Below are 25,843 nucleotides of genomic sequence, written 5' to 3' on the forward strand. Positions count from 1 at the left end.
AGAGACACGAGCAAAACAATTTACTTAAAATAGCTGCTAACAGTCAGTACACATTAGATGGTCTGTCAGAGACCATCAGGAGCCATCGGGTGGCAACAAAGTCAATATGGCACCTGACCTCAAGAAGTTAGACATAATTAAATGGCTGTAGAATGAAGCTGATTGCTGGAATCATTACAGTCAAATGGCAGAGTGCGGTGACTTAGGACTTGTTCAGTCGGGTCCTGTCTGATCAGGGTCCATACCTAGTAATTCTGTGTGTAACCTGTTGCAGAGCCTCTGAGCTCCTTCTGTAGCAGCAGCAGCACTTTGAGTTCCCACCAGTAGTTATGATGAATCCACTTCTTTCCCTCCCTCACCAACACTATCTCCACTTTTTACTTTAGCCATCATAGTGGGTGTGAAGGGATATTTCATTGTGGTTTCAATTTGCACACCCATGATCACTGATGACAAGCATCTTTTCACATGCTTATTGCCATTTGTGTATTTCCTTTGGAAAAATATTTGTTAAAATCTTGACTTTTTTTTCTTTTAAATTTTTTTATTGGTCCATTATATTCAAACATCATATTGGGGTAAAAAACTTGTGTGTACAAACATGTACTCATCGCTGATTTAACCCCTATGCAATTCCCACCCCGTTCCCTCCTCGTCCCTCCCTCCCTTGCTTGGCTTAGTGATTGACTTCGATATGTTTAAGTACATTGTGTGTTTTAGAGATTTTCCTCTTCCCCACTCCTTTTTCCTCCTTTAGGTTGTCTTGTTTGCTCCTCTATAGTATTTCCTTTTTCATCTAGAGTTCCTCCTATGACCCATTTCTCCCTAACTCTCACATATTAGGGAAAGCATCTGATTTCTTATTTTTTGTGACTGACTAATCTCACTTAGCATAATGTCCTCCAGTTCCATCCATTTCCCTGAAAATGATGTAATTGAGTTTTTCTTTTGATGGCTGAGTAAAATTCCATTGTGTACATATCCCACAGTTTTGTAATCCATTCATCTGTTGATGGACATCTTGGCTGGTTCCATAGTTTGGCTATGGTGAATTGTGCAGCTATGAACATAGATACACATGCATTAGTTTGGTAGTTTGGCTTCCTATCTTTTGGGTAGATACCCAACGGTGGTATTGCTGGATCAAATGGTAGATTTGTTTCCATTCTTCTGAGGATTCTCCATACTGTTTTCCAAAGTGGTTGCACTAATTTGCAATCTCACCAACAATGTCTTAGAGTTCCCACTTCTCCACATCCTTGCCAGCATCTGTTGTTGTTTGTGTTTTGAATGATGGCCATTCTAGTTGGAGTTAGGTGAAATCTCAGGGTAGTTTTGATTTGCATCTCTCTGATTGCCAGTGATGTTGAGCATTTTTTCATGCATTTATTGGCCACTTGAATTTCTTCTTTTGTGAAGTGTCTATTTAATTCATTTGCCCATTTTGTTATTGGATGCTTTATTTTCTTAGTGTTGAGTTTCTTGAGTTCTCTGTATATTCTAGATATTAGTCCTCTATCGGTTGTGTAGGTGGCAAAAATCTTCTCCCATTCTGTTGGCTCTTGATTGAGGTTTTTGATAGTTTCCTTTGCTGAACAGAAGCTCTTCAGTTTCATGCAATCCCATGTATTGATTATCCTTTTAATTTGTTGTGCCTTTGGGGTCTTGTTGAGGAAATGTTTGTCTGTGCCTATGTGTTGCAGTGTTGGACCTATGCCCTCTTCAAGGAGCTTCAAGATCTCTGGTTTAATTTCCAAGTCTTTGATCCATAATGAATTGACTTTTGTACAGGGTGAAAAAGTGGGATTAATATCCAATTTTCTGCATATGGTTAACCAGTTTTGCCAACACCATTTGTTGAAGAGGCTATCTTTTTTCCAGTGTATGTTTTTGGCCCCTTTGTCAAAAATCAATTGGCTGAAAGTGTGTGGACTTGCTTCTGGGTGTTCTATTCTGCTCCATTGGTCTATATATCTGTTCTTTTGCCAGTACCATGCTGTTTTTATTACAATGGCTTTGTAGTATAGTTTAAAGTCAGGTATTGTGATTCCTCCTGCGTGGTTTTTGTTGCTGAGAACTACCTTGGCTATTCTGGGCTTTTTGTTATTCCAGATAAATTTAAGGACTGATTTTTCTATGTCTGTGAGGAATGATCTTGGTAGTTTAATGGGGATTGCGTTAAATCTGTAGATCACTTTTGGAAGGATGGCCATTTTAATGATATTTATTCTGCCAATCCATGAACATGGAAGATCTTTCCCTCTTCTAAGATCTTATTCGATTTCTTTTTTCAGTGTTTTATAATTTTTTTGTAGAGATCTTTTACCTCCTTGGTCAAGTTTATTTCTAGGTATTTTATTTTCTTGTGGGAGATCCTGAGTGGAAGTATCTTCTGAATTTCTTTTTCAGTGGATTTATGTTTGGTGTACAGGAAAGCTTCTGATTTTTTAAGATTGATTTTGTATCCAGATACTTTGCTGAATTTGTTGATCAGTTCTATAAGTCTTTTGATTGAGTTTGTTGGGTTTTCTAAATATAGTATCATGTCATCTGCAAATAGTGAAAGCTTGAGTTCTTCTTTTCCTATTTGTACTCCTTTGATTTCCTTTTCTTGCCTTATTGCTCTGGCTAGAGTCTCTAGCACTATATTGAAGAGAAGTGGTGATAGTGGACATCCTTGTCTCGTTCCAGTTTTTAGGGGGAATTCTTAGAGTTTTTCCCCATTTAATATGATGTTGGTGTGGGGATTCCTCCCCGGGACTTGGGAGGGAGAGACCTGAAATGAAGACATGGACAGTAGTCTCTTGGACCACTGACAACTTTATTCTCTAGAACTAAGTTTTTATACTTTTTTTCCCTGCACCAAAACCACAACTTCAACAGAAAGAAAAACATCAAAGTACAATCTCAAACACAATGCAGAATGATTGATGTAGAACATACGTCATATGTTTGCAGAATACAATCATGGAGGGAAAATTAAAAAACAAGGAGAAACAAAGAGGCCTGGTTAAAGATTATTAAGAGCATGATTACAGCCAGTTCCCGCTCTCACCGGTGGGGTTGGGGGTGAGAAATTCCGGAAAGACCAGAAGTCACCCAGAGTCTCGGAAAGCTTGACCTTTCGCCAAACTGCCTTAACTCTTTTGGAACCTTTCGTTCCTCAGGTTTCTTCCATGTCCTCCATCATTTCCCCCCTTTTTATTAAGTTGAACGGCAGCTGCAGTGAGAGCAAGGTTAGAGGCCTATGATTCAGACAAGGCTCTCCAGACCCATCCGAATCCTAAAATTATAAGCATGAAACATAATCCTATAAGCAACAATTGCAATATTCCAGCTGGTGTTTTTTATCAAGTTTGACAAAGGATTATCATTTATAATATTGTCCAAAGCATTAAAAAATTTATCATCATATTCAGAGGAAAGTGTATGAGCAAATGTCTCCTTAATTTTTTTTTTTAAGGCATCAATATCCAAAGAGTTGTTACTAGAGATGCTGGCTAGATGCTGACGAATAGAGTTTTACTTATATTTTGTATGGTTGTATTTTAAATTGGTGACACAAAATTGACTAATGTTCCAATGACATCTCAAGGATAATCGATATTGTTTTTATTAATTGACTTTTTATCCATTGTAGAGCTTTTCTGAATTTATTTATTTTATCCAAAAACTGTTGATCTATCTTAGTTTGTTATTCTCATACAAATATGAGAATGATTATGTTAATTAGTTATACATTTTTTATTTTAGATAGAATTATGTAACGCTGTACCTGTAACAGCACTCACAGAGGCAATGGTTATAAATTCTACTATTTATAAAATGATCTATTTAATAATTTGTTGTTGTCGTTGTTATTGTTTGGCCCTAAAAGGCCAGCAGCCACAATGTAAGGTCTAGGTGGAGCCAAATATTCATTGTTTTAAAAAATTATATAGTTTGTTGTCAGAAAGAAACATTATTTTGATACTTAGATTTAGTAATATTTTAGTATATAATATTCTTATTATAATAAACATTATCATTATGCTCTTCATCACAATCAGTAAAATACCCGTATGGCCCCCAATTTACAAAAGTGAAATTTTTATGAGTAGCAATCTGGGCCAATTTTGCTTTACATGTGTTTTAATATAACAGAGCATAATTTTAATTAATTTTTTTTAAGAAACTGTTTTACATGGCAAATCTAAGGGGGCTAAGAAAGTAATGGTGTAATTACTCATATGATGAGGAGCCATCAAATCAGTAGCATTAAGTAAAAAGAAAAAGCAGCAAAAATTTAAGGTGTAATCCAGTCCCATTGTTAACATTGTATCCCTACCATTGGGGAAATATTGGAAGACATAGGTCAATTCCCCCAAAACAAATAGGTAAAGTCTCATATCCCAATGTGAAGTTTATCAATTCTTCTTCTTCATCTGGATGGCTTAGTGGCATCTTCTTCCAGGGCCAAGGGGTGGCATTATTCCTGAATGGTTGGTGAGCACTAGTGGTGCATTATCTGTCCAGTCAACAAGCTTTAAGTCCAATATGTGTAGTTGTCATCTCTCACCCCTGAAGCACAGGACAATATGGCAATTATTGCTAAAAAAACATCTTGTCTGGTGTCACCCGTCCTCCTGCTTCTTTAACTATAGTCTTTGCCTTCTTACTTAGATTCTTTATTTGTACCCATGTCAGGTAGGGTTTCTTTTCCAATATCTGCCTCTGGTGAAGCTGGAACCATAAGTTTTTCATCTTTTTTTCTCCACCGGAGTTTTCATTCGGGGGATCCAGAATTGCTCGCCATTTTCTGAGGAGACAAGAGCATAACCTCTGCCTAGGAAATATAATTTTCCTGGCTTCCATTCATTATTATGGTCCTTAACCCAAACTGCCTGATGTAATAATGGCTTCTTCTTTGTATGGAAATGCTTCTCTGCTCTGGTAATATCAGAAGAATTTTTAAAATTTAAATAGTTTAAAGTATAAAGAGTTGTATATAAAACTTCTCTGGGGTCCATATTTCCCCTCTTTTGTTTAGAAAGAAGAAGTTTAATAGTAGCATTAGCACATTCAACCAAGGCTTGACCTTGGGGGTGTAGGGGACGCCAGGAACATGGGAAATATTCCATTTAGTAAGAAACTGTTTAAATGCTTTAGAGGTAAAAGCAGGTCCATTATCTGTTTTTATTTGTAGAGGCACTCCCATAACCGCAAAAGTGTTTACTAATGTCAGTATTGTTGCCTTGGAAGTTTTACTTTTAGTAGGTATTGCCCATGTAAAAGAAGAATAAGTATCTATAATTATCAAGGCTAAGGAATAAAGAGGCAAAGAAATATGAGTAAAGTGTACCTGCCAGAGATCATTAGGTTTTAGGCCCCTAGGTTAACACCTGCAGGTTGTTCAGTTAAATGAAAAGGCCGGCATATGGGACAATTTTGTATAATTTGTTTTGCTTGAGAAAAAGGAATTTTATATGCTACATGTAACCTGTTGGCATTTGAATGAAAAAACGTATGTTCCTCCTGAGGTGAGGAAAAAACTGCTGCCAAAAGAGCATCAGCACCAGCGTTTCCTTGTGTTAACGGGCCAGGGAGATTGGAGTGTGATCTAATATGGGTAACATAAAAAGGCTCAGATTGGCGTCTGATTAAACATTGGAGCCTGAGAAAAAGTTGCGTAATAGGTGCAGGGCCATCAGGGATATATGCGGTTTCAATACCAGGAAATAAATTAACTACATAAGCTGAATCAAATACCACATTTAAAGCACAAGAGCATCTTTCTAACAATGCAATCAGAGCAAACAATTCATTTTTTTGTGTAGATTGATAAGGGGTTGGGAGTTGTCATTTTAAATCAGGACCATAAATGGCAGCCTTATGTTGTTTAGTAGCATTGATATAATAAGTGGGAACTTTAGAAATGGGTTGTGAGACAACAACAGAATTAATAACCCAATCACATCTAGTGAGGAAATTCCATAACTTTCCTTGAGGATAATGAAAAGTAATATTATCAACAAAATCAGCCAAAGCAATTTGTAATGAAGTATAAAGATTAAGAAGACTATGAAAGGTTTCTTTGTTAAACGGCATAGTAATAAATTTAGCATCATATTCAGAAAGAGAAATAATCCCTTTTCTACCTAAAACAATTAACATAGAAACATGTTCAATATAAGGGGTGATTGTTTTTGGCCTCTTATGAGGGTGGGTATACATCCATTCTAATGGTTTGTCTTTTTGGACTACAATTCCAATAGGTGTATTAGGAGTTTTCATGATTAATAATCCTATTTTTTTTTTTTTTTGCCAGGTTGATATCATTGAACAAATGCCTCAGAAATTCTTTGTTTTATCAATTTTAGCTCTTGTTTTGCCTGGGCAGTAAGCACCCGTGGACTATTTAAGGAAGGATCCCCTTCTAAGGTGGCAAAAAGATGTTGTAAGGCATAATTTGGAATTTCAAGAGTGTGTCGAACCCAATTATTGTCTCCTAACAGTTTTTGCATATTATTTAAAGTACAATTGGCCGGAATGTTTATGCGAGCAACTTTGGGTTTTACTGTTTGTTTTTGCACCACATAACCTAAATAGTCATAAGGAGGCATTGTTTGAATTTAAATCCGCAATACAAGGCTGGAGCAAAATGTTAGTTCCATCAGCAGTCTCAATAGGTAAAATTTCTTTATTTTGATATACACTATCTTGTACTCCCAAACCTACTAAAGTAGTAGGGGGTTTTTGTTTAGGCCATCCTTTTGGCTATTCAATTGTTCTTATAATAGATATGTCTGCTCCAGTATCTAGCATGCCTGTGAAAGGCCGCCCCTTAATAGTAATAGTAAGAATAGGTTTATTATTTTTTTGTAAAAAAGCAGTTAACCCTATGATATCATTATTTTTTTACCTTTCCACCTGTTTCTTATTTTTAGTGTTACACTTAAAATAGGGAAGGATTAACAATTGAGCAAGCTATTCTCCTTTCCTTATCTCCACATTATCAGAGACATGGATCAAGATGGAAATTACCCCCATATAATCCTCATTAATTACACCAGTATGTACCAGAAGGCCCTTCAAAATATTATCACTGAGACCAAGAAGTAATCCCACAGTATTTTTTGGAACAGGGCCCATATATTCAAAATCTATTTTATGAGGATTATTAACAACCAACAGTCGTTGAGAATGAGGGGCTGGTAAATACATAGCAGCACTTCCTTGAGTGACTGTAGCAAGAGTCATTACATTTTGTAAAGTTATAGAAATGGTCTTGTCCTTAATTATCATATTTTCCAAAAGTCCTTTTAATTTTTTGAGTTTTTGTTCAGAAAATTGTCCCTCATTTTGTTTGGGGTTGAGAGAACATCCCCTTATTAGTTTCCCATATTTTATTTTTTTTGTAACTCATTTCCATTCTTATCAAATTTAGATTTACATTTACTTTTTCAATGTCTCCCCTTCTTGCATCTAGGACATATCCCAGGGAGTGTTGATTTCTCCCCCTTTTGTCTGTAGTTATTTGTTTGTAAGGGGATTCTACATTCTTTCTTTATATGTCCGGGTCTTTCACAATTAAAACACTTTTGCTTATCTATATCCTGTATTCTCTTGGTTTCGATTGCCGCTATTGGTGCTTTATGTTTCACTGTTCCTGTATTTTGACATATCTTCATATACTCTAAAACATTCCCGGCCTCTCTAATGGGCCGGATAGCGGCCTGACAATCTTCATGAGCATTATCAAAAGCTAGTTGCTTGGTTAATATTTTCGACAATTCTGCGTTATTTATGGTTTTCTGAATAGAATCCTTCAGTCTCCCAATGAAGGAACTATACTCTTCAGTGGGTCCTTGTAAAATTTTTGTAAATGGCTCTCCTGTTCCTGTATCAATTTTTTTCCAAGCCAAAATAGTAGCTTCTCAAATCCAATATATATGCTGCAGTTGTACATTTTGGATCTGAGTTGCTTGGTCTGACCAAGCCCCAGTTCCAGTGAGTAACTCATAAGACAACTGAGCCTGATTTCCCCGAGCCAACTGATCACGCATAATTTGTTTTGCCTCCTCACTGAGCCACATTTGCCATTGTAAATATTGCTGTCCTGTAAGGACCATCTTTGCTACTGTATAAAAATCATAAGGGATCCAGTTCTCTGCCCAAGAGTGCAAGAATTCAATGCAGTAATTAGAAGCGGGCCCATAAAGCATGCATGCCTTTTTGAAAGAAGAAATAGTATCAAATTTAAGCCCTCTCCATTCAATTTGCTGCGGCAGACCAGGGTTAAAAGTGACAGGGAAGGTAAAAGCTAAATGAGCAGGATAGTCTCGAATTTTGAGAGAAATAGATTTAGGCGAGACTGGATTCATTCTGTGCTCTAAAAGATTTATGTGGCTTTCTGCCACAGGGGCCGAAGGGGGAGCAGGTGTGGGCGCCAAGATGCTCACTCCGACTTCTTTTCCTGGGCTTTTGGAGGCAAACATTATGTCCTTTTGTTTTTTGGCTTGATCTAAATCTTCCTTCGACAATTCATATACTTGAAGTGATTTTTTAGTTTCACTCTCTATGTCTAAAGCCTTGCCGTCAATTTGTTGAATGGTCATTTTTAATTAAAGACTAAGTGACCCACCACTGAGGGAGGATTTTCTCCCCTTGCCAATAGGCTGTCATAATATTTTTTTTTTGAACTCTGTCCCATATTTCTTCATCTAAAGTTCCTTCATCAGGAAGCCAAGGATTATATTCTACGGCTAAATCATAACAATTTTGCAACTCTTCTTGTGATATCTTTATCTTATATTGCTTTAAAAGATAATGTACTAATTTTGTAAAAGGATTCTTACTTGATTTCCCATAGTTGCTTACCTCTTTCTGCAGCGGCCTCCTCCCTCTTCTCTTTGGGGGCTCCTTCAAGTCCCTGATTGCGGGCGCCACATGTGGGGATTCCTCCCCGGGACTTGGGAGGGAGAGACCTGAAATGAAGACATGGACAGTAGTCTCTTGGACCACTGACAACTTTATTCTCTAGAACTAAGTTTTTATACTTTTTTTCCCTGCACCAAAACCACAACTTCAACAGAAAGAAAAACATCAAAGTACAATCTCAAACACAATGCAGAATGATTGATGTAGAACATACGCCATATGTTTGCAGAATACAATCATGGAGGGAAAATTAAAAAACAAGGAGAAACAAAGAGGCCTGGTTAAAGATTATTAAGAGCATGATTACAGCCAGTTCCCGCTCTCACCGGTGGGGTTGGGGGTGAGAAATTTCGGAAAGACCAGAAGTCACCCAGAGTCTCGGAAAGCTTGACCTTTCGCCAAACTGCCTTAACTCTTTCGGAACCTTTCGTTCCTCAGGTTTCTTCCATGTCCTCCATCAGTTGGCAGTGGGCTTATTGTAGATTGCCTTAATAATGTTGAGATATGTTCCTTCTATTCCAATTCTCTGCAGTGTTTTTTATCATAAATGGATGTTGAATTTTATCAAATGCTTTTTCAGCGTCTATTGAGATGATCATATGGTTTTTGTCTTTGATTCTGTTTATATGATGAATTACATGGATTGATTTTCGTATATTGAACCAGCCTTGCATCCCTGGGATGAACCCTATCTGGTCATGGTGTATGATTTTCTTGATGTGGTTTTGAATGCGTGTTGCTAGTATTTTGTTTAATAGTTTTGCATCCAAGTTCATCAGAGATATAGGCCTGTAGTTTTCCTTCCTTGAACTGTATTCGGTTTGGGTATTAGTGTGATGTTGGCTTCATAGAATGTATTTGGGAGAGTCCTGGTTTTTTTCTATTTCCCGAAATAGTTTGAGTAGTATTGGGGTTAGCTCTTCTATAAAGGTTTTATACAATTCACTTGGGAAACCATCTGGTCCTGGGCTTTTCTTTGATGGTAAGCTCTTTATTGCTGTTTCAATCTCTTTGATTGTTATTGGTTGGTTTAAGTGTTCTATATCTTCTTGACTCAGTTTAGGAAGGTTGTATTATCTAGGAAGTTGTCGATTTCCTCCAGATTTTCCATTTTGTTGGAGTATAGTTTTTCAAAGTAGTTTCTGATAATCCTCTGGATTTCTACGCTGTCAGTAGTAATGTCTCCTTTTTCATCCCTTATCTTCATAATTTGGGTTGATTCTCTTTTTTTTAGTTAGGTTGGCTAGTGGTTTATCAATCTTGTTAATTTTTTCAAGAAACCAGCTTTTGGTTTTGTTGATTTTCTGTATTGTTTTTTTATTCTCTATTTCGTTAATTTCTGCTCTAATATTAAAAATTTCCCATCTTCTGCTGGCTTTGGGGTTCAATTGTTCCTGCTTTTCAAGGGCTTTGAGGTGTGTCGTTAGGCTATTTATTTGAAGATTTTCTGTTTTTCTTATGTGAGCACTCAGTGCTATAAATTTTCCTCTTAATACTGCCTTCAAAGTGTCCCAGAGGTTTTGATATGTTGTATCTTTATTTTCATTTGTTTCTAGAAATTTCTTGATTTCACCTCTTACATCTTCTATTACCCATTCTTCATTCAGAAGTGTGGTGTTCAGTCTTCACATGTTTATGTTGTTTCTCTGGGTCTTCTTATAGTTGATTTCTAGTTTCATCCCATTATGGTCTGAAATGACACAGAGAAGTATGTAACATTTATTAAATTTGCTAGTGCTCATTTTGTGTCCCAGGATGTGATCTATTTTGGAGAAGGTTCCGTGAGCAGCTGAGAAAAACGTAAACTCCGCTGTAGTTTAGTGAAATATTCTATATGTGTCCAACAGATCCATTTGGTTAATGGTGTTCTTTAGTTCTGAGGCATCTTTACTGACCCTTTGTCTGGAAGATCGGTCTAGTATTGTGAGAGGTGTGTTGAAGTCTCCCAGTATTATTGTGTTGGGATTTATGTGTGACTTCATGTCACAAAGAGTTTGATTTATGAAAGTAGCTGCCCCTATGTTTGGGGCATAGATGTTGATTATTCTTATTTCCTCTTGCTGGACTATTCCTTCTACCAATAAAATGTGATCTTCTTTGTCTCTTCTAATAAGTTTGGGTTTGAAGTCTAACTTATCTGATATCATAGTTGCTACTCCTGCTTGTCTTCGAGTACCATTAGCATGGATTACCTTGCTCCGGCCCTTTACCTTGAGTTTGTTCCTATCTTTACTTGTAAGGTGTGTTTCTTGTAAGCAGCAGATGGATGGATTCTGGCTTTTAATCCATTTTGCCACTTCATGTCTTTTTATTGGGGAGTTGAGGCCGTTTACATTCAGTGTGATTATAGAGATAATTTTTAATTCCCAACATGTTAAGATCTTATTTCTGTTTGAGATACGTTTATTCTTCTTTGCTTAGTTGTCTGCCGGATGGGAATTCTTGTTTCTTTGGTTCTGCCGTGTATTACCCATTTCCTCTTTGCAGTTAATCTCCTTGAGTATTTTCTCTAGTGCTGTTTTTGAAAACATAAATTCCTTCAGTTCCTGTTTGTCATGGAAGCTTCTTTTTTCCCCGTCTAATTTGATGGATAGTTTTGCTGGGTAGGAAATTTTTGGCTGGAAGTTGTTTTCTTTCAGAGTTTGGAATATGTTACTCCATGCCCTTCTGGCTTTCATGACTTGGTTTGGGAAGTCTGGAGTGATTCTAATTGGTTTGCCTCTGAATGTCACATGGCCTTTTGTTGCCTTTAAGATTCTCTCCTTGGCTTCCACATTAGTCATTTTGACAATTATGTGGCGTTGGGAACCTCTTCTCTGATCCTGTCTAAAGGGAGTTCTATAAGTTTCCTGGACCTGTGTATCGACCTCTTGCTCTATGTTTGGAAAATTTTCTGCTATTACTTCCTTGAAGATATTATTGATCCCTTTGGTTTCATCTTCTTTTCCCTCCTCTATTCCAATTTTTCTTAGGTTAGCTCTCTTAAAATGGGCCCATATTTCTTCAATGTCAGATTCCTGCTGTCGGATTTTTTTTCTGAATTAGAAACTATGCGTTCATTTTTGGAGTGATCATCTTCAAGAAGCGAGATTCTATTCTCCATGTGGTCTAATCTGTTGTTTATACTTTGAATTGAGGCCTTTATTTCAATGATTGCATCCTTTATCTCTTTTTGACTCTCTCTGAATTCTTTTCCAAAGTCCTCTATTATTTCTACAGTTATTTTCCTAATTTGATCTTCTAGAAATCTCTGGATTTCTGTGTTATCAGATTCTGATGTTGTGGGGTTGTGGGCATTCACTGCTCCATTGTTATTTCTCTTTCCCATAATTTTATAAGTTTTTGTCTTCTCTGGGTTCTTCCCTGGGTCACTACGAGTTCACTTAAGATGCTCTGGATCTCGAGTCTGTGGTATCTCAGTCACCACTACTCCTTTACTGGGTTGTATCACAAAGTCTCAGACCCAGGGAGTCAATCGAGGCTGCTTAGACTGTGGGGGGGTGCCAAGTTGGGCGTTCTCCAGTGGGGAGTTGTGACTATGGTGTGATATCTCTGCCACTGCCACTCCCCCACTGGGCTGCACTGCTAAAATCTCCGACCCAGGGAGACTATCTGCACAAGTCCTTGGGAGTGCAGTACTGGGATTTCTCCCCTAGGGGCCGCAATTTGACTCACGGTTGTTGAGTGCACTGATGGAGCTGTAGTGAACTTGGTGGATTCACAGCTGCTGCCACTGACAATAAAGCACCACTGCCACGCCCTCGGCCGTGATGCTAGCCTGTTTCTTCTCTGGTTTTGAGCTCCACTCTGAGTCCCTACCCGGTGTGCTGTGCCTGGCCCTTGGGAGCTTTAGATTTTCCCTGAGCCGAAAAAACTGTTGACTGCCGCCCAGCTGTTCAGCACCTGCTCACCTCGGCTCGCTGTCCACCTCTCCTCTCTGGAGCCTGGTGGCTGGTTGAGTGCGTTGGTCTTCAGCCGTCCGGTGAACTCACTGCTGCTGCCGGCCATAAGGCGCTGCTGTCGCATCCTCGGCTGTGAGGTTGGCATAGTTCTTCTCAGGTTTTGAACACCGCTGAGTCCCTGCGGGGTGTGCTGATCTCGGCCCTTGGGAGCTTTAGATGCTCCTTGCGCCGAAAAAACTGCTGACTGCCGCCCGGCTGTTCAGCAGCTGCTCACCTCGGCTCGCTGTCCACCCCTCCTCTCTTGTGCCTGGTAGCTGGTCGAGTGCGTTGGTCTAGAGACGTCCAGTGAACTCGCCGCTGCTGCCAGCAGTAAGGCGCTGCTGCTGCGTCCTAGGCCACGAGGCCGGTGTACCTCCTCTCTGGATTTGAGCTACGTTCTGAGTCTCCCTCCTCTCTGGAGCCTGGTGCTGCTAGGGAAGATGTGGACCGCGCCGCAGCTCCGGCTGCTCTGGCTGCTCCTGGCGCTGCCACGGCTCTGGCTGCTCCGCGCCACAGCTCTGGCCTCTCCGGCTGCTTCACTCCGTGGCTCTGGCCGCTCCGCGCCATGGCGGCCGCGGCACTTCGGGGTGATTTCTTTCTGGCGTCTCGTTTTTCCAGCCCTCTTTTTCTCTGTCCCTTTTATTTACAGTTTTTATTTCTTTGCTGGTGGTGTTTTCTGGCTCTGAAAGGCGCTGGTTTTCTGGTAATAGAGATCGATTGTTAGCGGGACTTGTAAGTGCCACTTTTCTCCGTCGCCATCTTCCCAGAAGTCCCCCTTGACTTTCTTTATATTGAAGATTGAACCCAGGCACATTCTACCTCCAAGCTGCACACCCAGGCCTTTTCATTTCATGTTGAAATGGGGTCTCATTAAGTTGCTGAAGATCTCACTGAGCTGCTGAGGCTGTTCTTGAACCTACGATCCTCCTGGATCAGCCTCCCAAGTACTAGGATTACAGTACTTGACTAGCATGCCTCACTGCCCTTTTCTTTTTCTTTCATTTTTTTTAATTGAGTAAAAAGAAGCACCAAATATGTAAGTGCCAATGTTGAGATTTTCATCAGTAGTTAATTAAGAGCCACTCTTAATGTTTTTATGTAAGGGATTGACATGATTCCGGTGATTTTTTCAAAAGTTGAAGTATTTTCCAGACTTAGGATATTTGGAGTTTTTATATTACTCCCAATAAATGTCAACTAATAAGAAAAAATAAAAAGTTTTTCTCTTCTCACTTTGCTGTAGTCACTTCACGTTTTTTACAAATATTTTTTAATTAACATATAATATTTCTGAGAGACTATTAGTATAGCTTTAAAAGTTTCCTCCTGGAAACCAAGGGACATTTATTGTTACTTTCTATGCAATTTATCTTCAGAAAATTATGGAAAAAGATGCCTGGACTACCTTATTTTAGATGTCCTAAATATTTATGGTTTTGTCTTCTAGATTCAAGACTGGCAAAGTATGTACCAGTCCACTCATATCCCAATACCAAAGTTTACCCCTGTCGATGAGTCCATCACGTTTATTGGTCGACTCTGCAGAGAAATCTTGCGGATCACAGACCCAAAGTAGGTGTTTCTGGATTCTGCTGAGCCTCCAGCCCGCGGGCACGCTTGTCTGAAGCACTATCCCTGTGGTTCATGCCCCATTCAGGCCCTCCCAGTCCTCAAATCTTGTAGTTGTTACCTCACACCCTCACCCTTAAAGATGGCTTCCTTCTCTCTTAACCCAGCACACTCTCTTCCCCTTTAGTATGTGTGGTCCTAGGGATTGAATACAGAGACATTTTGCCTCCATGCTGTACCCCCAGCCCTGTATTTTTAATTTTGAAACAGGGTCTTGCTAAATTGCTTAGGACCTTGCTAAGTTGCTAAAACTGGCCTCAAGCATGCAATCCTCTTGTCTCAGCCTCCCATGTACTGGGATTGCAGGTGTGTGCCACCACGCCCAGCAACCCAAGCCCTTCTAACAGTAGCAACTCTGAGCATTTAGCCTGCAGTTTTCTTAGTACATTCTACATATCCAGTCTATCCATTAGAACAGTCTTAGGAGGTAAGCATTGTTATTATACCCATTTTAAAGATGGAACCACAGGGAAGATTTGCCATTTGCCCAGCATCACACAGTTGATCAGTGGTAGACTTAGAACCCAGAATACGTGCTAGGCCCTCTGACTCCGGACCCTGTTCCAGGGCAGACCGCGGGGCTCTGTGCACAGCGAACCCCAGTCTACATTAGTGTCATGTAAGTTCTGCATTCAGCAGGGACTGGACAAAAATCCCATGCACTTGAGACTGCCCCTGACAATATTCTAGGTGGGCACCACAACACAGAGACTGGCAGGTGTCTCTTGTGCGTCCCATGGGACCCGTTTTCCTTCTTTCTCATTAGAGCCAGACAAAGCAGTTGGCACTGAGCCCAGCTGAGAGAAGGGCGGGTTCATGTCTTCTACTCTGGAAATGGAAAGAAAGGTGCTGTAGAGAGACAGCAGGCTGACAGCTGAGCCTTACCTGGTCTCCTCAGCATGATTCCGAACCCAGAACCCAACTCGGTGGGAATAAATGCCCAAAGCCCATGAGGCAGCATTTGGAGGGCCTGGCGTCTAGCTGATTTTACCTCCCTGGGCCGATGCGTGGTCACCGAGCGAAGATGGTGGGTACCTAGAGGTGGAGTTTAGCAGGCACAGTTCACCGACTGTGGTAGCATGCTGGTGATCCCAGTGACCTGACAGGCTGAGTCAGTTTGAAGCCAGCCTGGGCTACTTAGGGACACTTTGTTTCAAAATAAAAAAAAGAAAGGGCTGTGGGTGCTGCTCAGTGATAGATTGTTCCCAGGTTCCATCCCTGTACTCAAAGAGAAAAGAAAAGCTGGGTTTGGAGGCACATGTCTATAATCTGAGTACGTGGGAAGCTGAGACAAAAGGATCACAAGTTCGAGACCAGTCTCAACAAGTTAGCAAGACCCTCAGTACCTTAGTGAAGTCCCGTTTCAAAATAAAAAAATAAAAAGGACTGGGGATAGAGCTCGAATGTACAATGTCCCAGAGTTCAACTCCCAGTACCAAAAAGAAAAGAAAGCAAAAAAGGAAAGGAAGAAAAGGAAACATGAGTCGTGTGCCTGTTGCTCCCATTCAACTCCCTAAACCCTGTGGAGACCCAGTGTCTTAGGCTGAGTCCTCAGCTGCCCCGGGACTCGGCTGGGTGCTGCTTTTGTTTCAGGATGACCTGCCACATAGACCAGCTGAACACCTGGTATGATATGAAGACTCATCAAGAAGTGACCAGCAGCCGCCTCTTCTCGGAAATCCAGACGACCCTGGGGACTTTTGGTCTGAACGGGCTGGACAGGCTTCTGTGCTTCATGATAGTCAAGGAGCTGCAGGTGAGGCTCGGGCCGTGCAGGGCTGCGGCTCCGCGGGGCGACAGGACCGTGCTGGGAAGTTAAACTTTACCTTCATGCTCTCTTATACTGACACCAGGCGTGCATGTGTTTACTGGGCAGGTGGGAACTGAGAGGTAACTAGAATTTCTCTGGCCGGCATGGTGTTTTTATGGGTAGACTCCTCTCAGGAGTCTCATCTTGGAAAGAAGAGTTTTTATCTTTCAAGTCAGCAACTCCTCCCTGTCGGGGCCGTTTCTCAGAAGAACCTGGGTTGCTGGTCTCCTCGGCCAACGTATTTAGAGGCTGTGTGGTTTGGGCGCAGTCTGCTCTACAGAGCATTGAGTGCACAGGACCATTTCCTCATCTCACCATGTTTGGTTCTTCGCTCTTGCCTTCTTTTCAGAATTTCCTCAGCATGTTTCAGAAAATTATCCTGAGAGACAGGGCTGTGCAGGATACTTTAAAAACCCTCATGAAGGCCGTCAGCCCCTTAAAACGCATCGTGGGTAAGTGTCCTGAGGGTAAGTGGCCTGAGGTGGAGGTTGTACTGTGGCCTCTGTGCATTAGCTAAATAGAAAATTGTTTTCATTTCAGCAAATTCAAATAAAATTTATCTCTCTGCCATTACCAAAACACAGAAGATCTGGACTTCTTACCTCGAGGCTATAATGAAGGTATGTTGTCATAGAAATGGGGGCAAATCAATGCTATATTTTTAAAGTTTTTAAAATACCTTTATTGCCCAAAGAATGCTACTCTTCTTTCTTTTGACATTAAAATAAAAATATTAGCCAGGCGTGGTGGCGCACACTTGTAATCCCCGTGCTTGGGAGGCGGAGACAGGAGGATCGCACAGGTTTGAAGCCAGCTTCGCTAGCTTAAGAGACCCTGTTTCCAAATAAAAAAATAGGTCTGGGAGTGTAGCCCGGAGGTAGAAGGATTTCCAGGAACCCCAGTACCATAAAAAATAAGTAAAATAAAAATATTATTGTTTATTGTTATTTCTTAGTTCATTTATTATCTTCCTTTCTGGGGCTATTGCTGACTAGGCTCTTCATGGGCCTATTTCCTCCCTTTTGCTCAAGGAAACTAGTTCTTTTTTAAATGCTTTTGGCCAGGGGTTGTTTCCATGCAAGGAGAGAGACATTTTCCTCCAGGTTCATTTAATGAGCTAATCTGTCCATTCACAGACCCGGTCTGCCCCAAGTAGCTGTTAAAAGAGGAAATTTGTCCCTCTCCCTCCTATGTCCACACAGATGTTAGGAAGCCACACTCTTTGGGCCATACATTAGTCTCCCTGTATGACTAAAACACTGTGTCTTTGGAAATGGAGATGAAAAACCTATAAGGAGATTAATTGGCTGGATGGAAACCCCAGTTTATCTTAGAATCTAGTCACCTACTTTCCTGCCTTTACCTGTGGCTGAGGCTCCCAGGGACCCTCTGTGTCCTCCGCATGTTCCTCTCTCATAGAGAGCTGAGATGTTCAATAACACTTTATTAGACACCCGTGATGTACAAGAGAAAGTGACTGGAGAGACAGTTGAATGAAACCCTTCATGTCTCCTCACACAGCTTGCTTACAGAGCAGAAGGAAGAGTGGATTTCCTGGTAGGAAACTAGGATTGATGGCTAAAAGTGTCACATACCATAGGAAAAGTCTAGAATCTAAGGGATTTAGAAAAGTTCCATTCTTAGCTGGGCTTGACGGTGCACGCTTGTAATCCTAGTACTTGGGAGGCTGAGACTGGAGGATCACAGGTTCAAGGACAGCCTTAGCGATTTAGTGAGGCGCATAGCAACCTAGTGAGACCCTCTTTCCAAATAAGAACTAAAATTGGTCCGGGGATGTAGCTCAGATGTAGAATGCCTCTGGGTTCAATTCCCAGTACCACAAAAAATAAGTAAAAGATCCCATACTTTTATTGTATAACTTATTTATTAAAACAGTACTGAGTGTGTAGGCCAGATTCATAATTTATTTCCCGTAATTACGGTGAGTAGTTTTTTTGTTCTTTTTGTTTTACTTTGAAATGCTAAAGGAACAATGGATGGTGTAGGCCTTCAGTCCCCTCGATGTCCTCTTGTCCTGTCGTGCTCACGTTTCCTTCATGATCTTTAGGTACTGAGAGCTTGCTTGTTAGGCCAAGTTTCTGATTCCGGGAGAGCCCTGTAGGCGGGGAGGAAAATGGCCCACAGTTGGACAGGCCGAGTCTGAACTCCGTGGGAACCTAGTGAGATGACAGGACCCTGCGAAGGGCCCAGAGGTGTCCTCCCTACCCACCCAGTGCTCCTTAGCCCAGCAGCCACTGCAGACTGCTGTCAGCTAGAGCTGCTGGTGACTCACTGGTAGCCAAGTGGTTGTATCTGGGCCAGTGATCTCTATATAAAACCCCAAGGAAAACGCTGTCTTTCTTCTCAAATTAGGGAACTTGCAGTCACTGACACAGTGTTGATCGTGAAATATCCTGTGTGATGGTGACAGCAGCTACTAGTCCCACAGCTGTTGAGCTCTTGAAATGTGGCTTGTGACTGACACTCAATGTATAGTTGTGTTTCATTTTAATTAAATTTAAATAACCACATGAAGCCAGGCGTGGTGGCACACACTTGTAATCCCAGCATTCCGGAGGTTGAGACACGAGGATCCAGGTTTGCAGACAGCCTCAGCTATTCAGTGAAGCCCTTTGCAACTCAGTGAGACCTTGTTTCAAAATAAAAAATAAAAAATATGGCTGAGCATGGAGCTTGGAGGTACAGTGCCCCTGGGTTTCATCCTCAGATACTGGGAAGAGAAAAAAAAAAAAAAAAAAAAAAAACATGAAGCAAGCAGCTGCTGTCCTGGACGGTGCCACTGTAGTAAAACCTTGGAGAAAGAAGGGGAGCCAGATCTCTCTAAATAGGCAGATGAATAGTGAGTTTATCTCCCAGCCCAGGCACTTTGGTCTTTTAGTAGCTTCCTAAAGCTGGAAGTAAGTACCAGAAATAAAAACGTTGATCACCCAATTGTAATAGTCACTAAGTTAGAACAAGTTACATTAAATTGGCCTTATTTGTTTCCATTTCTCAATGATATTTCCAAGAGAATCTTTTACATACAATATCTTACACATAGAGGGTTAAGCAAGGAATTTTATGGATCATATAGAAAGTTCAAGACTCATGTGTATGGAGGGGGTAGTGGGGCATTCCACCTCTGAACCATACCCCCAGCCTAATTTTATTTTTTGTTTTGAAACAGGGTCCTTCCAGGTTGCAGAGAGTCCCACTATATTGCTGAGACTGGCCTTGAACCTGCAATCCTCCTGTCTCTGACTCCCAAATACTGAGATTACAGGCATGTGTCACCATGCCTGACCTCAGGACTCTTTTGAGGGACCTGAGAAAACAGTTTTTTCTTGGCCTTGCTTCATTCTCATTTTTAGATAGTATGTTTCTCTGTTAAAAGACTTCTTATTTATCAATAGCATCTTCACATCAGTGAAATAATAATCTCATAAAAGAAGTGGTCCAAAAGAATTCACTTAGCCCTGTGACTGTTACACGCTCCATTTATGTAAATAACTTTTCTCCAGGCTGAGAGGCCGCTCTCTTCCTTCACTCGTTTCTGCCTCCAGTGACTCACAGGAAACACGCTCATTATTTTGGAATCCAGATAATCACATGACCTGTAATTCTGTGTGACATGGACCTATGTATTCACCAGATTTGAGTACGCTGGAGCAAAACGGCGTCCTTAGGACTTGAGAAAGTTCAGGTTAGGATAGGTAGCAAGGTACCAGGCTGCTTATAGCAGCCACTAAACTTGGAGTTTACTCCAAAGTCAAAAATATTGTTTCAACAAAAGCATCTTTGAGCCAGACATGGTGGCACACACTTGTAATCCCAGCATTCAGGAGGCTGAGACAGGAGGATCACAGTTTGCAGACAGCCTCAGCTACTACTTAGTGAGGCCCTTTGCAACTCAGTGAGACCCTGTTTCAAACTAAAGAATAAAAAGTAGGGCTGGGGTGTAGCTCAGAGGTAGAATGCCCCTGGGTTCCAAACCCAGTGCTGCAAAAATAAAAAAAATTAAAAGAATCTTTGATAAAAGAACAGCTGAACATTATGACATTGTGGGTCACACCGTCACTCTTAGATGTCAGGCTCCTTTGAGGTTGGCAGAGGGAAGTTTCCCGGGACATTCCTTGAAGGGTCTCTAGTGTTCCAGCGGGTATGTCTGGTCTTAACCTTGGGCCGTTCCAGAGAGTCTTTCTGTGTCCGTGTAGAGTGCTGTGATCCCTCCAGTGGAAAACTGCCACCCCGTGTTGGCCTCTGCTCACTGTGAAGTGCTCTGAGCCACCTCTTCTTTCTCGCGATTGTTGACAGGTAGGGCAGATGCAGATTCTGAGACAACAGATCGCCAATGAATTAAATTATTCCTGTCGGTTTGACTCCAAACATCTGGCAGCTGCTCTGGAGAACCTCAATAAGTAAGCACCAGGATTTTACACCACCGTCCGCGGGCCTGGGTTGCTCATCATCCAAGTTCCCTACTTCCATCAGTTCTTAACTGTTTTAAGGTCTTTGGGGGTAAGAGATCTCTCTGAACTTCTAGGCCTCCTTCACATGGATTAAAAAAATCTCTCTTTTTTTTTTTTTTTAAAGCTTCTCCCTCAGTATTCTTCTCTCTTACACTCTCTCTTTGAGGAATTCATTATTCTGCCAATATATGTTGATCACATAATAACTGACACTGTGCTAGGTACTTGCACTGATTTGGAAAGCAGTTGTTGCCAAAGTGCACAGCGGGCTTTCTACAGGGCTGACCACTGACCACACAGAACACAGGAGAGCATGTCAATCGCGGGAGAGAGGATGGGCGCACGTCCTGGGGCACACGCGTATCCTCACCCTCACCAGCACCCTCCATCTTATACTGAAAGAGAATCCACAAAGCAGTGCTTCCCACAAACTAGCTGTTGAAAACAGTTCAGCCAGTTCACAAAATCTTAGTGGTAAGAGCATTTGATTTAGGTTGAATCCAAAAGATAAACTGGTTCTAGGTCAAAGTCCCCACTTCCAAGTCATCACAGGCATGATAATTGGGAGTTAGAAGTGGGGAGTTGCTGTTCTGTGGAGGAGGAAAAGGAGGCCTGGAAAAGCACATCACCAGCCTGTGCTAACTGTTGTGTAATTCAGCGAGTGGCTCGTATTGACTGGTGTTATTTTTCTCCCTTTAGGGCTCTCCTGGCAGACATTGAAGCCCACTATCAGGACCCTTCACTTCCTTACCCCAAAGAAGATAACACCCTCTTATATGAAATCACAGCCTATCTGGAGGCAGCGGGCATCCACAACCCACTAAATAAGGTTAGTGTTTAAAGCATAGAGTGGCCGGGTGTGGTGGCACGCACTTGTAATCCCCGCACTTGGGAGGCTGAGACAGGAGGATCACACAGGCTCAAAGCCAGCCTCAGCTACGTAGTGAGGCTCTCAGCAACTTAGTGAAACCCTGTTTCCAAATAAATATAAAATAGGTCTGGGAGTAGAGCCCAGAGGTAGAAAAGCCCCTGGGTTCTACCCCCAGTACCACCAATAAATAAAAAAATAAACAAACAAACAAATATAGAGTGGTGTGGTGGGCATTGCAGCGTGAAATAAATAAAACCATAGAGTGGTGTGGTGGGCATTGCAGCGTTAAATAAATAAATAAATAAATAAATAAATAAATACAAATATAGAGTGGTTTGGTGGGCATTGCAGCGTGAAGGGCAGGCTAGCCCAGGGAGCAGGTCACAGTATGAGAATACTTAGAGCAGCAGGGCTCAGAGCCTGGCCTCTGTCCGGTCCCATTCCCCGCTCCCGAGCGATGACCTCACCACCCCAGCCAGGGTCAGGGCTGTGAGAATCTAGTGCTGTAGTGTTGGTCAGAGCTGCGCCAGTGTGGGAGGTTGGTGTGGGCTTTGTCTGGGGCCTGGGGCCTCACTGCTGCTCTGCGTCTGCGCAGTCTGTCTGACGGTGCTTCTTCTCCTGGCCGACAGGAGGCGCAGTCCAGTGTGCAGCTGCTCACTCCTTCCTTCAGGGCTCAACTCCAGAATCCTCACGTTTTATCATAGGTTAATGCCACATCATTGGTGGCAACGCCCATCCTGATCTGACACACGGCTATTTATACTGCTTTGTTTTCCTCCCCCATGTGAATATTCATGCTTTGCTGCAGAAATACTTTGATTTAGGGCACTACCCTGATGACTTCCTAAAATGTATGAAATTTGAAGATCTGAAACCTCAGCTATCCGTCAGGTTTTGAATAAAACATTACGAACCACAATAGCAGCTAACATCTTTTGAGTGGTTACTCTGCGTCAAGCACTGCGTTAACCCTGGATCATGTCACAGGCCTTTGAAGGATGCCCTTATCAGGGAGGCAGCGAGGTGCCACTCTGAGTGGCAGAGCCAGGGGTCCAGCTGGAGCCTGTGTTCCTAACCAGCATGCCACCCTGTCCCTCATGGACAGGTGAGGCCGTGTGTGCCCTTGGAGGGAGACCGCTCTGTGACAGTAGCCAGGCCCAGCCAGTGACAGCAGCGGGCTTGGCTTTCTACTTTGCACCATCACTAGCTGCTGCCTGGATCTCCTCTTCTCCCTTCCAGACACTTTGTGTGTGTGTGTGTGTGTGTGGTACTTGGAATTGAACCAAGGGTGATTCTGCCTCTTAGCTACACCCCATCCCTTCTTATTTTCTTGTTTTGAAGCAGGGTCTCGCCAGGTTGCCGAGGTTGTCCTTAAGCCTGCAGCCCTCCCTCAGCCTTCCAGGGTCTAGGATTTACAAGCGCGTGGCCCACGCCCAGCTCTGCCTTGACCACTCCTGACCATGCTCTCCCCTCCAGTTCTGGCTCATCACCCTGACTCCTCTCCTTACTAATCCCATTAGGGATTTGGAGAGAAATACTGCAAATCTCCAAGCAAAATCACCTTTCCAGAAGGACTAGGTTGTGATGGAGGTATTTAAGTTGGATGGAGTCAGGGGTGCTCAGTAAGACTGTGAAGGTAGAAACTGAGCAGCACCGTCTGAGTTTTAGGGAGTCTGAGGAGCGAATTGAAATAACATGGAAGTTTTCTATTTGGAAATGTATTCTGTGTTGTTGTACAATATAAAGAAGCCATCCATTTTTCTCACCCTTTTCGTTACAGATTTACATAACAACAAAGCGTTTACCCTATTTTCCAATTGTCAACTTTCTGTTTTTGATTGCTCAGTTGCCAAAACTTCAGTACAACAAAAATCTAGGTACTGTATAACATTTAATTCTTTATACTAAGTAGCAATGACAGTAGATTGATATTCAGATAAGAGGTCTTTTCTTGGTTAATTGCTTCTTATGAAATCCCTGTCTCCTTACCTCTGAAATCTGACACCCCTACATGAAATATAGAACGTGGATTGAAAACCAGCCAAGCGTAGTGTTACTTCCTCGGGGCTAGTGATCCAACCTCTACGGTGTGTGAAACCCAAGCACCTGATTATGGTGTGAAAGAAACCTGTGGGATAATGTTCTGTTTTTTCAATAAGCCGGGTATCTCCTGTGCCTCAGGACTGTACCTGTATGAAGAATAACTATAGGTAAGGAGATAAAACTAATACATGAGTGTCTTCTACTTATGATTACATGTCAGATACTTAATACAAACATTGGATACCAAAGGATTTCAGTGTATTTGTCCTGTCCCGGAATAGAACTCTGATTTGTTGGTCATTTATTAATTTGTTTTGTACATATTTATAATTACCTAACAAATTCCCAAGTACTTTCTCTGTCTCCAAACTTTATACCCAACTAAGTGAAATTTTTAAAAATCCACTATAATGTTTAATTCATTTTAAAAGTACTATAAAAGCATTTCTACAAATGTCACTGTATCTTTTTTCAAAAATGGAGATTCCAAAATGTATTTCTTCCTTAAGCTATTTCCTCTTCTATTTCATAAGCTTTTTTAGGGCACAAATATGGAGTCTCCAGAGTGATTTTATTCTCTCACTCAAAATTCTCCATTGAGTTGGGCATAGTGGCGCAGGCTTGTAATCTCAGTACTTGGGAGGCTGGGTCTGTAGGATTGCAGGTTCGCGGCCAGCCCTGAAACAGTGAGGCCTTGTTTCAAAATAAAGAGTAAAAAATAGGGATGGGGGTGTAACCTAAAGCTAGAATACCTCTGGGTTGAATCCTCAGTACCACACACACCAAAAAAAGTCCCCATTGAGCTGGGCCTGGTGACATACACTTACATTCCTGGTACTTGGAATATTAAGACAGGAGGATCTCAAGTTAGAGGCCAGCCTCAGCAACTCAGTGACTGGGGATGAGGCTTGGAGGTAGATTGCTCCTGGGTTCCATCCACAGTACCAAAAAAATATTAGAGATTCATCTTCTCTCTTAGTGACCCTGTGTTGCTTGTTTTTCTTCTTGTGTTGTTTGTCATCCTTGTATTATAATAATATTATATTATTATTATTATTATTATTATTATTATTATTATTAGGTACTGGGGATTGAACCCAGGGATATTCTACCTCTGAGCTACACCCCAGCCTTATTTTTATTTTTTTTATTTTTTTGTGGTATTGGGAATGGAGCCCAGGGGCATTCTACCTCTGAGCTACCCCCCAGCTCTATTTTTTATTCTTTATTTTAAAACCAGTACCACACTAAGTAGCTGAAGCTGTCTGCGAACCACAATCCTCCTGTCTCAGCCTCCCAAAATACTGGGATTACAAATGTGCACCACCACGCCCGGCTTACTTTTATTTATTTTGAAATAGGGTCTCACTAAGTTGCTGAGACTGCCCTCAAATGTGTGATCTTCCTGTTTCAGCCTCCAAAGTGCCGGGATTAAAAGCATGTGCCACCACGCCCAGCTCCTGTGTTGTTATTATATAAGAACATTTTTTCACAAAGTGTAGCTTGTCTATTCATTTGCCTACTGGTAACTTTAGTGAGCAGAAGTTTCGAATGCTGATGGTGTCCATTTTTTTCCTTCTAATTAGTCCTTTTCTATGTCTTGTCTGTGAAATCCTTGCCTATCCCAAGGTCACAAAGATATTCACTTGGGTATTTTTCTAGAAACTTTTTGGTTTTAAGTTGCATATCAAGATTTGTAATCTATCTCAAATTCTGTTTTGTGTATAGCTGAGGCTGGAGTCAGGTTTATTTTTCCCTGATAAGGCTGTCCAGTGTCAGTACCAGTCACTGAAAAAAATGTCTCCTTTTCCACTCAATTGTTTCAAATATCCATGGGAATGTAGCTGATCAGATAAGGGTGGGGTTATTTCCAGACTCTGTTCTTTTCTGTCTATCTATTGATCTTTCTTATGCCAGTACCTCTTGATTTCTTTTACTTTATAGTCAGCCTTGAAACGAGGCAGTGTTAGTCTTCCTGCTGTTCAAAGTGTGTTTCTGTGCTCTGTCTCGTTTCCAGTACAGCCATCAGGCAGAAGTCCTTAATGGAAAAGCCAGTTTTACGTTCACTCATGCCGTAATTTTTCTTCTTCTACTGCCTCCACTGTGGCAGATTCTATTCTTGTGTAATATCCAACATTGTTGTGTTTTTGTTTTGGGGTGT

The 25,843-nt window shown here is 41.5% G+C and overlaps 1 protein-coding gene across 1 annotated transcript in view; it reads left to right on the forward strand.

The window, feature by feature from the left end:
• WASHC5 (WASH complex subunit 5) overlaps positions 1-25,843 on the forward strand; it is a gene marked incomplete at both ends in the record, with an annotated part of 72,753 nt that overhangs the window by 40,634 nt on the left and 6,276 nt on the right. Inside the window, 7 exons of the mRNA XM_080694629.1 lie at positions 14,308-14,432; positions 16,083-16,245; positions 16,649-16,751; positions 16,840-16,919; positions 20,614-20,717; positions 21,468-21,597; positions 23,420-23,516. Coding sequence (XP_080550755.1) covers positions 14,308-14,432; positions 16,083-16,245; positions 16,649-16,751; positions 16,840-16,919; positions 20,614-20,717; positions 21,468-21,597; positions 23,420-23,516 — 802 coding nt within the window. The remainder of the gene's footprint in view (positions 1-14,307; positions 14,433-16,082; positions 16,246-16,648; positions 16,752-16,839; positions 16,920-20,613; positions 20,718-21,467; positions 21,598-23,419; positions 23,517-25,843) is intronic.

The sequence above is a fragment of the Muscardinus avellanarius genome (genome assembly GCF_963383645.1).
Source record: "Muscardinus avellanarius genome assembly, chromosome: 4".
Taxonomy (NCBI): Eukaryota; Metazoa; Chordata; class Mammalia; order Rodentia; family Gliridae; genus Muscardinus; species Muscardinus avellanarius.